Source organism: Oryx dammah, unplaced genomic scaffold (assembly GCF_014754425.2).
Source record: "Oryx dammah isolate SB20612 unplaced genomic scaffold, SCBI_Odam_1.1 HiC_scaffold_24, whole genome shotgun sequence".
Lineage (NCBI taxonomy): Eukaryota > Metazoa > Chordata > Mammalia > Artiodactyla > Bovidae > Oryx > Oryx dammah.
Genome location: NW_024070208.1, coordinates 75,169,210 through 75,184,521, shown reverse-complemented (window position 1 = coordinate 75,184,521; position 15,312 = coordinate 75,169,210). Strand labels below are relative to the sequence as shown.

The following is a 15,312-nucleotide window of genomic DNA, read 5'->3' as shown; positions in this document are numbered from 1 at the left end:
TATCACAGCAAAGCAGTCACAGACACTTGTAAAGGAAAAAGCATGGCTGTGTTCCAATAAAATTTTATTTACAAAAACAGGTGTTCATGGAGCCACCAAATGGCAGTCCGTGGCTAGAGAGAAGAGGATGAGGTGGGCTTCCAACTTGTTACTTTTATGGTGTCTCAATGTCATCAGGTCAACTTGTCTAAGAAGCAACTTGATATGCAGTTCTAAGGTGATATCTTTTGGGGGGCTCAAAATCACTGCAGATGGTGACGGCAGCCATGAAATTAAAAGACACTTGCTCCCTGGAAGAAAAGTTATGACCAACCTCAGTTCAGTTCAGTCACTCAGTCGTGTCCGACTCTTTGCGACCCATGAATCGCAGCACGCCAGGCCTCCCTGTCCATCACCAACTCCCGGAGTTCACTCACACTCACATCCATCGTCAGTGATGCCATCCAACCATCTCATCCTCTGTTGTCCCCTTCTCCTCCTGCCCCCAATCCCTCCCAGCATCAGAGTCTTTTCCAATTCTGCAACTTAGGAAGAACTAAAACCACAGTGCTCAAAGGAGACACTAATGAAAACCTGATTTCCCTCACAGAAGCTCAGAAAGACTCAGAACAAAGGCACCAGGGACTTTTAAAGGTGAGGCTGAAGTAGGGAGTTTTGATAAAAATCTGCATAACCTTTACTGAATGGCATTAACCTGAGGAGAGTACAATCAGCAAGCAGTTCATTTTTCTCTCACCACCACCCTCAATCTCACTTAAACCTAGCTCCCCATCTGGAGATGACCGGGCTGATCCTGTTGTGTTCCAGTCACATTCAAGTATGAGTTCAAGCTTGTTTTCAAGTATTTAAAAGAGCCAGTAAGCACTGAAATGAAACTTTCACGTCACAGACAGCTGTTTCTCTCTGAGCAGGCTCCACCTTAACCTCAGGAGCTGGACTGCAGCCTTTCAGTTTTTTTTTTTTTTTTTTTTTTTTTTTACCAATTTCCTTGTTTTTTAAGTCCATCTAGTCAAAGCTATGGTTTTTCCAGTAGTCATGTATGGCTGTGAGAGCTGGACTATAAAGAAAGCTGAGCACTGAAGCATTGATGTTTTTGAACTGTGGTGTTGGAGAAGACTCTTGAGAGTTCCTTGGACTGGAAGGAGAGCCAACCAGTCTATCCTAAAGGAGATCAGTCCTGAATACTCATTGGAAAGACTGATGCTATTGCTGAAACTCCATTACTTTGGCCACCTGATGCAAAGAACTGACTCATTTGAAAAGACCCTGATGCTCGGAAAGATTGAGGATGGAAGGAGGAGGGGACAACAGAGGATGAGATGGTTGGATAGCATCACCGACTCAATGGACATGAGTTTGAGTAGACTCCAGGAGTTGGTGATGGACAGGGAGGCCTGGCGTGCTAGAATCCACGGGAACACAAGAGTAGGACACGACTGAGCAAGGGAACTGGACTGAAGAGACCAACAGGTCTGAGATCTGAAGCCATAAAAATAAGTTATATTGCTTAGAATGAGTCTGTACAATAAGAGAAAACTCGGAATAAAATCAACATTTAAGAGACAAAATTAGGAAGAAAAATCAGCACGAATGCTAAGAATGAAGCATTTAAACAAGCCAAGAATACAAACACAAAACTAGAACTAAGAGTAATGTGCCAGAAGTATTTCAAGAAGCAAAGAGTAGCCAAGAGACTGAAAGGCTTTGAAAAGATAGAGGTAAGTATACACTGTACAAATGAGGCTTAACGAAGATCACGGCATCTGGTCCCATCACTGTATGGGAAATAGATGGGGAAACAGTGGAAACAGTGTCAGACTTTATTTTTCTGGGCTCCAAAATCACTGCAGATGGTGACTGCAGCCATGAAATTAAAAGACGCTTACTCCTTGGAAGCAAAGTTATGACCAACCTAGATAGCATATTGAAAAGCAGAGACATTACTTTGCCAACAAAGGTCCGTCTAGTCAAGGCTATGGTTTTTCCAGTGGTCATGTATGGATGTGAGAGTTGGACTGTGAAGAAAGCTGAGCGCCAAAGAACTGATGCTTTTGAACTGTGGTGTTGGAGAAGACTCTTGAGAGTCCCTTGGACTGCAACGAGATCTGATCCTAAAGGAGATCAGTCCTGGGTGTTCTTTGGAAGGACTGACGCTAAAGCTGAAATTCCAATACTTTGGCCACTTCACGTGAAGAGCTGACTCATTGGAAAAGACCCTGATGCTGGGAGGGATGGGGGCAGGAGGAGGAGTGGACAACAGAGGATGAGATAGCTGGATGGCATCACCAACCCGATGGATGTGAGTGTGAGTGAACTCCGGGAGTTGGTGATGGACAGGGAGGCCTGGCATGCTGTGATTCATGGGGTCACAAAGAGTTGGACACAACTGAGCGACTGAACTGAACTGAACACAGTGTAACATATGTATGACATGACATGTTAGCACATAAGTTCTCCTGATCTTTAATCTCTGAAATTAAATTGTGTAAATTGTTTTGCAAGTGCCCAAAAAAATTACAGGGGAAATCTGTGTCCTACTTACACTTTTTATAGACCAGTCACTGAAGACAGTTTTATATTGTAAATGATCACTGATATTTAGTCAACTATAAAACTGTCTTAAAGTAGTTCTTATTTTGTACTGTTTTTATTTTTACCTATTTTTCTGTGTATTTTAGGACCCACATACTTGGGAAAAGGAATACTCTAGATATTGACAGATATTAATAATAATACTTCCTGGTTGCTTAAAAAAAAACACACACATATCACATGCTGCATTTTGTGAGAGGGAACAGTTGCCAGTAACCTTTGTAAAAAAATTTCAGTGGGAATGAGGAAAGGAGAAAGATGTAGACTACAGCTAAGGGGTAAAGTGTGAAAATGAAGACAATTCGTCTAAGGCTGTGAAAGGACAGAGAACTAGGGCGGCAGCCTTGGTGCGACCAGAGGTTCCCGTGCTCTCAGAAGAGGAGGAGGACAATTTCTCTCCCCCAAACTGGAAGCACTGTGGTGTGAGGGACCAGAGGCCTCTTTTATCACCACGAGCTACTCACTACGCTCAGGGGTCAGTACCTTTTTGACCGACTGAGTTCGTTTAACAGGAGTGATAATGGAACGGTGCTAAAAGACAAGGAGAGTTTTAAAACATGGAAGAGAGAAAACACCATCAGTGAACACTGCGGCCTGTGTGGGTGATACAGCTGACATCTGGGACGTAAGAGGAAGAACTGGCTTTATGGAGGACGGGAAATATTCATTGTAAGACGAAAGAAGAAAAAAAAATGGATGATTACGTATTAAGGTAAATACAGACAAAACGTTGAGGATATTTTCTAATCAGGGGCCCAGCTTGCTAACTATCCTGTAATGCGTGAAATAACCCAGCACAATGATGAAGAATCGCCCAGTTCAGAAAGGGCAATAAGAAACACTGAGATGAAAAGGTCTTGCAGACTAATTCAAATCACAAGGTGAAAGTCTACAAAGAGACTCTTTTCTCATGAGAAAAAAAATGAATTAATTTTTCCTTGATGGTGGGGAAAAGTGTAGAGAGGGAGGGAAGACATATACTCTGACTTTTGCCTTTCTTCCTTAGAAGCCTTCAGCTGCTGCAGAAGCTGTTGAGGAGATGTCCTTGGGATCTACAGCGACACACAGCTATACCACTCTCCACCAGAAACACGTGTACGACTTATGTTTTATGCATATGGACAGGAGCTCAACGGAAAGACACAGCAACATCATGTTTCAAACATTAAAGAAAAACCACCAATAAATGAAATCCATATAGGTAACAGCACATTTCTTTATCACCAAGTTTTCTCCTGTGAAAGTCAAATACTCATTAAATACTATGCTTAAGTGGCTTCTTCTTCTTTTTAACTCATGCCATTCAAAATAATCCAAGTGTAAACAACACGGATTTTTTTTTTTAATCCAACATGAATATTTTAAAAAGCAAAAACTGCATTTTATCTTACACTTTGGACAAAATGTTTGGTCTCAGGACATGTACTGGAAAGATTAGAGTAAAATAGTTTCTCACCTTGACCACTCCATCAAAGCCAGGGATTGTGTTAACCTTTGCTTTCTTAGCTAATAATTTGCTTTCAATCTTGTCACCCATGGCTTGAATAGCATGCGTATCAGGTCCAATGAAAATAACATCTTCTGCTGCCTGTGGAGAAAAGCAAGTAGAAATTTGTAACAAAAACATTACAGGGATTGATACGGAGTCACAGTTTCATAATAAAAACCCGTATGTATACTTACTAGTTACTCACAGGCCATAAACAACTTAAAAGCAAGCATCTGAGCCAACATGTTACAATATATGATATAGTATTTCATATAGTATAAGTGTACAAAGATACATGAAACAAAGTCAGGTCAGATAAAAATAATTAAAAGAACTCCTATGTGATATTAACAGTATTCTTTGGAAAAGCAAATTCTATGGTGTTGGAGCTATATCTAGTACTCTGCCACCCAGTCTAAACAGTAAATTCACCTTTCAAATGTCCTACAAATCTTTGTATTCTCCATGACCCACAGCACAGTGCATTTTCAATGAACACCAACTCTCTGTCAGGCTTTGAGCTAAGTGGAGGGGATAACCTAGACAAAAATCACAGGATATCAATTAATTCAAGGGGACATGAAACAGATCACCAGTACCTCAGAGAAAGAGACAAATTAAAGTATGGAATGTTAATATCCTTGTGACTACAAGGACAGAAAGAAGAGTACAGTAGCAATTTACCAGGAAGAGTTAATGGTTTCAATAAAAGCTACTAAAATCACATTTAGTTCCCCAGCGATAGGTCCATCTCTCTGCATTGATGTTATTAACGTAAACAAAAAGCTCATGGACATTAATAAGGAATAGAACAGAATACGATAGAGTTAGTGCCACTGTAGAGCACAGTCTAGAGAAATAAAGAAGGGGTTTGCTGAGGTAAAGGATGTGGTCACTGGGTAAAGAATTGAGGTTAGATACAAAAAGGCCAAAGTCAGATTGCATGCAGGGCATCACTGGAATAAGGCGCCTAACTGTTGATTCTCTCACGATCTCTGGCCACGGTCAGTATAAAGAATAAATCATATAATTAGCATCTCATATTCTATCTGCTGGCACTGCATCCTGAAAAGGCTCTTGGCTTCAGAAGGCAGCTTCATTTTCCTGATGGGAATATCATCCAGAGTAGCTACTGCAGTGTGTTGCTTGGTTGCCCTCTGCCATCATGGGCAAAGAGCATTCACCCCAAAGACGTCTGCTCCTTGGAAGAAGAGCTATGACAAACCTAGACAGCATATTAAAAAGCAGACATACTGAAGAAGGAATTCATAGGGCCTGGACTCCATCTTAGGCCTGTTCATGCTAATCATGCTCAGCCACCTTTCCAATGGACTCTGAACTCTGTGTTTAGTGCCTATGAAAACAACAACAGAAGGATAAGACCCCCTCCAGACAGGGGAACCTTGAAGATCGTATCTAGGTTACTCATCGCCTAAGAGAAAACATACACTAATCACTCCTTCCTCCAGACAGGCCATAAATTTTTCTGTATCTATCGGAGCGTAACCTCGGGTTTATTGATTATTGGCTAAGTGTTTGACTGTTTGAGCACATGAGCACATAGCACGTGAATGATGGGGTTATTGGGATTGTATTTTCCTTGGTTTATGTAAGTCTCAAGGAATTTGGAGTGGTGGGTTCAGACACGTACATATGGGGTATAAAAGATTTTCACAAATGCTGGTCAGGGTCCTTGGCTAAGAGGAGACTCTGCCTTGGGCCCACCAGTGTAATAAACTGCACTCCACTATCTGCACTGTCCTTCTGAGTGAGTTTGTTTCCTGGAACGCGTGGCTACAACATCACTTTGCCAACAAAGATCCGTGTAGTCAAAGCTATGGTCTTCCCAATAGTCCTATACGGATGTGAGAGCTGGACCATAAAGAAGGCTGAGCACCGAAAAATTGATGCTTTGCAATTATGGTGGTAGAGAAGACTCTGGAGAGTCCTCTGAGCAGCAAGGAGATCAAGCCAGTTAATCGTAAAGGAGATCAACCCTGAATATTCATTGGAAGGACTGATGCTGAAGCTGAAGCTCCAATACTTTGGCCACCTAATGCAAAGAACTGACTCACTGTAAAAGACCCTGATGCTGGGAAAGACTGAGGGCAAGAAGAGAAGGGGGCAACAGAGGATGATGGTTGGATGGCATCACTGACTCAATGGACATGAGTTTGAGTAAACTTTAGGAGATAGTAGTGAAGGACAGGGAAACCTGGTGTGCTGCAGTTCATGGGGTCGTAGAGAGTTGGACATGACTGAGCAACTGAACAAGAGTAGGAGACGTAAGGATAACAGGGAATCAACAAAGGGAATATATGAGGAGATAAATATTTGGGAGATGATATGACAATTTCAACTTTACAAAGTCTGAGCCAGTCAAGTGTGGGATAGTCAAGTGTCTATGTTCAGGAGTCAGACAGAGACATCTGGAGGTTATAAGGCCTTATAAGACGTATAAGGTTATATGTCTAGGCTAAGATTTGGATGTTTAAAGGCATCTAACAGGAGGAAATTAAAGATTGTAGATAAAGTCACTCAGATAAAATGTACAGAAAAGCCAATGCCTTTAAACTCAGGCACTCACTCTGACCCAAAACCAAAACAGAAGAAAGAGGAATTTTTAAGATTCTGAGTTTAAAGCCTCTTTTGTGTGACAAGGGGGATAAGGGGATAATAACCACCTTGCCAGTTTGATGGAAGGATTGAATAAAATGATAATGTAAAACAGGAAGCTGAGTGCCACAACTATTAGTTCTTGTCTCTTACCCAAAAGTCCCAAAAAAGAGAGAACACTAGAATAAGAAGACAGCTAGGTTCACAGGACCCCATATACATTACAGGAACTCAAATACCAGCAATCACTAGTGTCACTACAAAACTGTTAGTCATTCAGTCATGTCTGACTCTTTGCGATCCCGTAGAACTGTAGCCCGCCAGGCTCTTCTGTCCCTGGGATTTTCCAGGCAAGAATGTTGGAGTGGGTTGCCATTCCCTTCTCCAGGGCATCTTCCCGAACCAGGGATCATACCCAAGTCTCCTGCATTGCAGGCAGATTCTTTACTGTCTGAACCACCAGAGAAGCCCGGTGTTACTACAGCAGAATGCTAGATAAGAAATCTCTCAGCCGTAACTGGTGCTCATAAAGTACATCTCCATCGAATGCTTTTCTGCAGTTTTAACAGAAACTCATTTTCTTACAAAAGAAAATCGTATGTGAAACCCCCCAAAACGTACAGCACATAGAAAACTGAACCGCTCTATTCGAGGGGAAGTGATGGTAGGACCGCACCCCACATACTCTGTGTCTCTGGAAGGATAAACTAGTCGTTTTGCACTAGAGCAACAGTCATGCTCACTTCTCTTTATCCCACCCAATAAACGCTAACTCAAGAGGAAACGATCATGTTTCAACTATCAATTGTCTTTCCATATTCTCATTTTACTTGCTAAGATGGAGGAATTTTTATTATAAATTGTTTTAAATACCACTATGCCAGGCAGATGTAATCAAGTAATCAGAATACCCACACAAAGAGCTGAAGAAATAACATAAAATGAGAACATCCAAAATACATTGTGATTATACAGTAAAACTTCTGATTAACAAGAGCCCAACGACCAGGAACCACTGATTAACCAGGCTTTTTTGTGCATTCTAATTTGAGGAAAATTACTCACCCCAAAATGCAAAATTACCAAGAAAGAACACGCACATCAAGCATTTTAGTGACTATTCTTGCTTCTGTCCAACACAAAGAAAAACAGCCAGTGGCACACTGAGTAACTACTCAATCAGATGTTTCAATGAACTAACTTCCTTTCTATCTTCCTATGTTTTGGTAGCACTCCCTGGGTTAGCCTCTAAATGTAATTATGGCAAACTGTAGCAGTATCATAGCTCCTGACCCCCAACATTCTTTGACCAAAAAAGCAAGGCTAAGATGTATGGTAATTGCAAAGTGACAAAGCATGTTTCAGAAGTCCTAAGTTTTTGACCAGAGTCCTTTGCGTAATTTAGAATTTAAGGCCAAAATTCATGCACTAATAAACTTTCAATACTCCACTGTTAACCCTGTATCTTTTCTTATTCGTTTTCTTTAATCACCAGTAAACCTGTTTGATATGACAAAGCAATAAAATTTACTTCTCAAACTAGGCTTTTCAAGGACCATTTAAATTTACCATGAATGACAAATATAATACCTAAATACAGGTAAATGTATAATGGTCATGAAAAAGAGGAATTTTTTTTCATCAACATCACATCATTATAGTGATATGTAAAAAAAATTACAAAAAGCTGAAACCACTGCTCCTAATTGCAAAACCAAACAAAACAAAACATTGTTTTCATCTTCTAAATTCTGTGATTTCATGGTTCTGATTGTATTTTGATAGAAAAACAGGGGAAAGGGTTGAGTTTGAGCAATATGTTAGGGAAACAGATTTAATTTACAATAGGCTTTATGTTACGAATGCAGGACAGAAATAATCATCTGTAAAAATTGGAATGTATGATATATAATTTATTCTTAGAAATACCATGACAGTAAATTGCTATACTATGAATTCAGATTCTTTTTTTCATGTATACATTTTAAACTCATAAAGAATTACTACTTGGATAAACTGTAAAAGCAGGGTCAGACAGACAGGAGACATAGCTATGGAAAAACTGCCAAACTACCTAAAGTACCTAGATTCTGGATTTTAATTTTTATTCCCTAATTTGAAAAAAAAAAAAAGCAAATTTCTTGTAGAAAAGGCCAGTTTCTGGGCTTTCTCTGACTGGGCAGAGAAGTTAGCACTTGAGATTAAAAAAAAAAAAAACTGAGTCAGTGAGAAAGCTTTCAAAAAATTAACATAGTTATCTCAAAAGCACATATTATATAAAAACGGCTACCCCCTGAGTGTGTTGTCATCTTTTCAAGACCTCAGAATAAATCTTTTCCTGCTATCTCTGTTCAAATATTTGAAATTCTTAGACATGTATCACCAATTTTAAAAACCATATAGCTCTTTTAAAAGCAATATACGGGAAAACTAATTTCACACATAAAACTAAGCAAAATAAAAGTGTCTAGGTAAAATCCTATACATAGTTTTTATGAGAAAAAAAACAAGAACTAGAATAACATCCATGGAGGAAAGAAAGCATGAGAAAGACATGGTAACACAGCAGATCAGTGTCACCTATCATTTCAAAACAAATTGAAAGATATTTTAAAATAAGAAAACATGAAATAACATAAATCAGAATTAGAAATGCTCAGAAATGAGGTGACAGACCTAAAGACAGAATTAGAAAGGCAAAAGAAAATAATTTTGGAAATCAAGACTAACTAGAGGAAAATTAGAGTGAATAAAGAAAGCAAATAATGCCTTACAAGAGACAGGAAGTCAAAGGAAGAAACTTTAAAAAAAAAAAACAAAAAAAACTTAAGATCCAAGAGAAAAGGACAAATACCAAAAATAAACAAAGAACATCCAACATATGAATAAGAGGAGTCTTTGGGGGGGGAGGGAATAAGAAAAAATAGTAAAAACCAAAACTCAAGCAAATTTTCTTAAAATTGAAAGTTAACTATTAAACATACCACAGCCTACTTGAAAAATTCAACCCAGAGCAAACTGTACCATGATACATTCCAGCAAGACCGCTTAAAAGGGGAAAAAAGTAACTTGTTCAAAAGAGAAGTTTAAATTATCACCAGATTTGACAGCAATAAATCATGCCAAAATATAATAATGTGCTCCACTGAGTAAGACATTCAAAAAAAGAAAGGATGAGCCAAGGATTTTAAATCCAACACAACTGACCGCCAAGTATAAAGGGCAGAGAAAAATGACCTTCTTCTGAGGAATCCAACAGCACAAGGGTCTGCACACTAGTCTGTGGGCCAAATCTGGCTTACTACCTGTTCCCAAACGGTCCACAATCTAAGGACGCATTTTACATTGTTTATATTTTTAATTGTTTGGGAAAAAAGTTTAGGGGTGCTATAAAATGACATGTGAAAATTACATGAAACTGAAAGACAGTTTTACTGGAGCAGAGTCATGCTCTAGCTTACATGCTGCGTGGCTGCTCTCTCACTCCCACGATAATACGAAGAACTTGCAACAGATCACATGGCATACAAAGCCCAAAATACTTGCTATCTGGCTCTTTACAGAAAAGGTTTGCCCATACTAGAGAATGAGATTCAGGAAACCAAAACAGCTACAGAGAGACTAACTTGGAAAGTCAGCAGTTACGCACTGAACCAAACCTAAATGAAGGCTAAGAAGAGAACATGAATATAGCAAGTGGAATAGTTGGATTTTCTGGCATTATAAATATGTGGTGATGGTGAAGTCGCTCAGTCGTGTCCGACTCTTTGCGACCCCGTGGACTATAACCTACTTGGCTTCTCCGTCCATGGGATTCTCCAGGCAAGAGTACTGGAGTGGGTTGCCATTTCCTTCTACAGGGGATCTTCCCGACCCAGGGATCGAACGCGGGTCTCCCACATTGGAGGCAGACGCTTTAACCCCTGAGCCACCAGGGAAGCGGAAGCGTAGGAGAATAGGGAGATGTGTAAAACTTTTTTAATTTTTCAGTAAATTTTTATATTGGCATTATAATTGCTATCCTTTGCTGTGTGTGTACTACTGACAAATAATTAGGAGGTGTTTTAATTATATCATTTCTTCTATCTGTGAAAGTCAGAATTCTAACTATGGAAGGATAAAGATACAAGTTAACAAAGAAGAGGTTAAGTAAAAGTCCTATAATCATGAATTTTAGTTGAAAGTATTGGTTCGGCCAAAAAGTTCATTCAAGTTTTCCTGTAACATCATATGGAAAAGCCCAAATGAACTTTTTGACCAACCTGGTATTACTATGATCACAGTTCGTATTCCTATCTCACATAAAATACAGGCTATATTTAATTATAGTTTGATATCATGTTATACATACCACATATTACAAAACTGTCCCATATTTCATTGATGTAGATCTTTATTATATTGTATCTATATCAGATATTAAATTTGTGTTATATATACCCTACTTGGGGTTAAAGTCAGCATTATATCTAAATACACACATATTAACTATATCAATGTCGTATATTCTTTTAATATAACACAGTTAATATAACATAAAGTATATAGACTTTCATAAAGTATATGGACTGTCGGGTACCAGTCCATGGAGTTTTTCAGGCAAGAGTACTGGCGTGGGTTGCCATTTCCTTCTCCAGGGGATCTTCCCAACCCAGGGATCAAACCCAGGTCTCCAGCATTGCAGGCAGACACTTTTACCATCTGAGCCACTCCAAATACCATTAAAAGGAACCAATACATCTGAAAAAGTCACCTGATTAAAGCCTGGAGCAAGAAATACAGTACTTGAGCCTAGAATATATTATCAGGGCAGAGAAGCTATAAAAGATTACGAGAGTCAAGTCAAGAAGATCAGGAGCCAACTTAGGCACCCCCCCCAACCAAACAGTGACAACTGGAGCTTCACCAGTAATTTCAACAGACTTAACTACAGAATATGTCTCAATGAAATGACTTCATAGTGATACTTTTACACAGAACTGGTTAACTTTGAAGGAAGTTAACCGAGTAAGGAACCAACTTATTACCCCAAAAACTATAAACAAAGATAAAGAATTATACACTATCTTGCTCTTTTTATATGAATTCCACCACTAGGAAACCAAACAATGAGGGGAAGAGTTTCTTTATAAATACACTCCAATTAAATAATGCAAAAGATGTTAGAATTAAAATATCACCATTTTTGCAATCTAATGAAGGAATGCTGCTGGTAAGTCAATTCAGTCGTGTCCGACTCTGTGCGACCCCATAGACGGCAGCCCACCAGGCTCCCCCTGGGATTCTCCAGGCAAGAACACTGGAGTGGGTTGCCATTTCCTTCTCCAATGCATGAAAGTGAAAAGTGAAAGTGAAGTCACTCAGTCGTGTCCAACTTTTAGCAACCTCATGGACTGCAGCCTACCAGGCTCCTCCGTCCATGGGATTTTCCAGACAAGAGTACTGGAGTGGGGTGCCACTGCCTTCTCCTAATGAATGAATAATAAGCTTAAAGGCTGGTTAGACCTTAAAAACCACTAACAAGACTTGTGCCTCCTACAGTCGTGGTTAAAGGAACTGAAACTTAAGTCTGGCAACCTGGATTCAGGGATGGGACCCACCTGCAGCAAACGCTGAAGGGTGCCATGATTATGTGCCATGATTATCCCATCAGCTAAGTCAAGACCAAGAGACATTTTATGGGTCAAAAAGCCCAAGGTTTATTCAACAGATAAACTATAAAGAAAGAGAAATGTATGAGAGGAGAAGCTATGGCTTGAGAGAAACTTAAAAGACATATCAAAATTGAAACTAAATGGGCAAGACAGATCACAAGGTCCAGGGAGACACACTTGGACAATAAGATTACTTTATAACGCCAGAAAAGGATTACTGTAAATGTCGAAGCAGTTTGTATGTACAGGGAGAGATTGGAGGTTGGGATTGAGACAGGTCATGTGGACAGGCACTCTAGGATTAGGGCTGATGTCTGACATCCGAACCTATATCATGGTTACATGATTATTCGCCTTAAGCAAGCCCACGTGTGTTCTGCATAGTTTTCCTCTGTATCTGGCTTTTATTTTCAAAATAAAAATTTTGAGAATGTGTTCAGAGTAGCCACCAGCTTATAGGAGTAAAACCAACACTGGGACCAGGAGGTGAGGTGTTGCTCAGACGAACTTGCTAACCTCTGCAGGGACCTGTTTTTGGCTTTTAAAAAAGGTAGGGGAAGGGAAAGAGGTAGAGAAAAAGGAAGGAAGAAAAAGAAAGAAACAGAGAGAGGAAGAAAAAGAGAGGGAGGGAGAGAGAAAAGGAGGGAGGTAAAGGAAGAAAAAGAAGAAAGAAACAAAGGAGAGAGAGGCAGGTAAGGAAGGAAGGGGCATTCTCATGTCTGGCTGGAAGGCTTCAGTACATGGTTATTTTGTACAAACTGAAGCCTGATGAACTGTCAACAACTGCTGCCATTATAGGTAAAAAGTAACAGTGATGAAGTAGAGAAGCATCACCTTTACGGGATGACACAGACAGCATCCAGCCTCGGCAGCATCGCTGCTTCCAGAATACGCAGATCGTGCTGTATGGATGAGGTCCAGGAAGAGCTCACAAGACCAGAGGGAGAGTTGATTTGGGATTCCGTCTGACTAGTTCTTTGCAAAGAAAAAGAAGACCTTCCTGTGGCCATGAGCACCGCTAAAGTCACAGACGAGCTTGGACTGCATTCTCTGAGCAGCAGAATGCTGGTCCATCAGTGGAGGAGGACCGGACTGCGGTCCGATCCGGGATGAAACCAGAACCCCTCGGGGAGAATCCGTCCTCCAGCCTTCCTCCTCTCCCTCTCACTGCAGCTGCCTCCCTGCTGGTGGCAAAGCGAGCTCGCTGTGGATCAGACGCAGAAGCTGCCTTCCATAACACTCCTGGTCACAGCGGGGCTTCCCTGGTGGCTCAGATGGTAGAGAGTCTGCCTGCCATGCAGGAAACATGGGTTCGATCCCTGGGTTGGGAAGATCCCCTGGAGAAGGAAAAAGCAACCCACTCCAGTATTCTTGCCTGGGAAATCCCACGGACAGAGGAGTCTGGCAGGCTACAGTCCACAGGGTCGAAAAAGGTCAGGCATGACTGAGCAACTAACACTTGATCACAGTATATCATACTATATTGCAAATGTCACACATGCAACCTACAAACTGATTTATTTATCTTTTGCTTCCAATGAGACCACTTCTAGTATTTGATGCAATGTTACTCAGCTTTTTTTTTTTTTTAAGTTATAACCAAAAATCTCAATTCAATACCAAGAAGGAATTTCAGCCAAGTTGGCACTTGGGCTCTAACAAGTTACTGTGTAGAAGATGGAAGGGTTCTCCTCTTAGATCATGACATCAGTGCTGAAACCTGTCTGGGTAGTTAGTTGGCTTTGAACCTATACTCAGGGTACCTTTCAAAACAATGATTAGAAATAAAAAGGAGAACATTTGAACACAGAGATGGGAAAACCATTCGTAGCATAGTGTTCACGGTCATGGGTAAAGACCAGTCGGCTCGGTCTTCACCCCCACTATTGGGTACAAGGTGTGCATGAGTGTTTACTGGGAGTCCCAGGCTGAACAGTGCACACGCTCGAGAAGATCAGGATACAAACTCTAATTCACTTTCCTCCACAGTGACTGCGGGGCATCCACGAGAGAGTGCAGAACCTCCTGGAAGAAGGTCCCATCAGCCCCCACCCCATAGGTTTGTAGGAGTCGTTTTCTTCAAGCGCTAGTCTGCTCACTGCAAATTAAGAACCCAATTTACAGTGATTCATTAGGATAAGAACATTAAGGAACTTGACTGTTGCTGGGGGTGGATAGTGGAAGGGGAAGCAAAGGCTCTTTAAAACTCTCAACATAAACTTATAAACCAGCAAAGTTCTTCAATTTGTTTGGGATGCTAACTGCAAGAACACCTGAATCTAATGACGTGCTTACAAGCTGTATTTAACTGAGGGTACACTGTATATGTTATAACTTGGTTTAACCAAAGGAAAATGTGTCCTTCTCTTGTGATATGACTAGTATCCGGATTTCATTCAGTCTAATGTACATTTTGTATTAAGTGTATACTTGGCCCAATGCACTCAAGTAATGTTATAACTTCCAGATGATAGCCATGTACAATATTTAGTTAGGGAAATAGAATAGTGGTAACTTTTCACACTGTAACAATTGGCAGAAGTCAGGTTTTCTAGTTAAGGAATATAAAACCTTGTTTTTCATGCATAGGAAGTGGACAAAACAGCAATAGGACTATTTCTATTTCTAATATTTGACAGTGAGTGGGATGGTTTCCATTTCTATTCTTCAGCTATTATCAACCCAAAAAAACTGTTAAGTGCCTTTTACTAAATGATGTGGGTTTCTGACAAAGGTTCTTAGGGCAAAGAAGAGGTTTTTAAATTTAATAGAAATCATTTAAATAAACAAACTAAAAATATCTAAATATCTTTGTGTTGGGGGGGGTAAATTTTTTAAGCTCAGGTGGAAAACATTCTACTTTTAGAAATTCGGGTTTCTATATTCTGTATTGGGCTTCCCTGATAGCTCAACTGGTAAAGAATTCGCCTGAAATGCAGGAGACCATGGTTCGATTCCTGG

General features: G+C 40.1%; 1 protein-coding gene across 1 annotated transcript in view; it reads right to left on the bottom strand.

Moving 5' to 3' along the window:
- PCCA (propionyl-CoA carboxylase subunit alpha) overlaps positions 1-15,312 on the bottom strand; it is a 381,462-nt gene that overhangs the window by 272,470 nt on the left and 93,680 nt on the right. Inside the window, exon 7 of the mRNA XM_040267408.1 lies at positions 4,049-4,180. Within this exon, the coding sequence (XP_040123342.1) occupies positions 4,049-4,180 (132 nt within the window). The remainder of the gene's footprint in view (positions 1-4,048; positions 4,181-15,312) is intronic.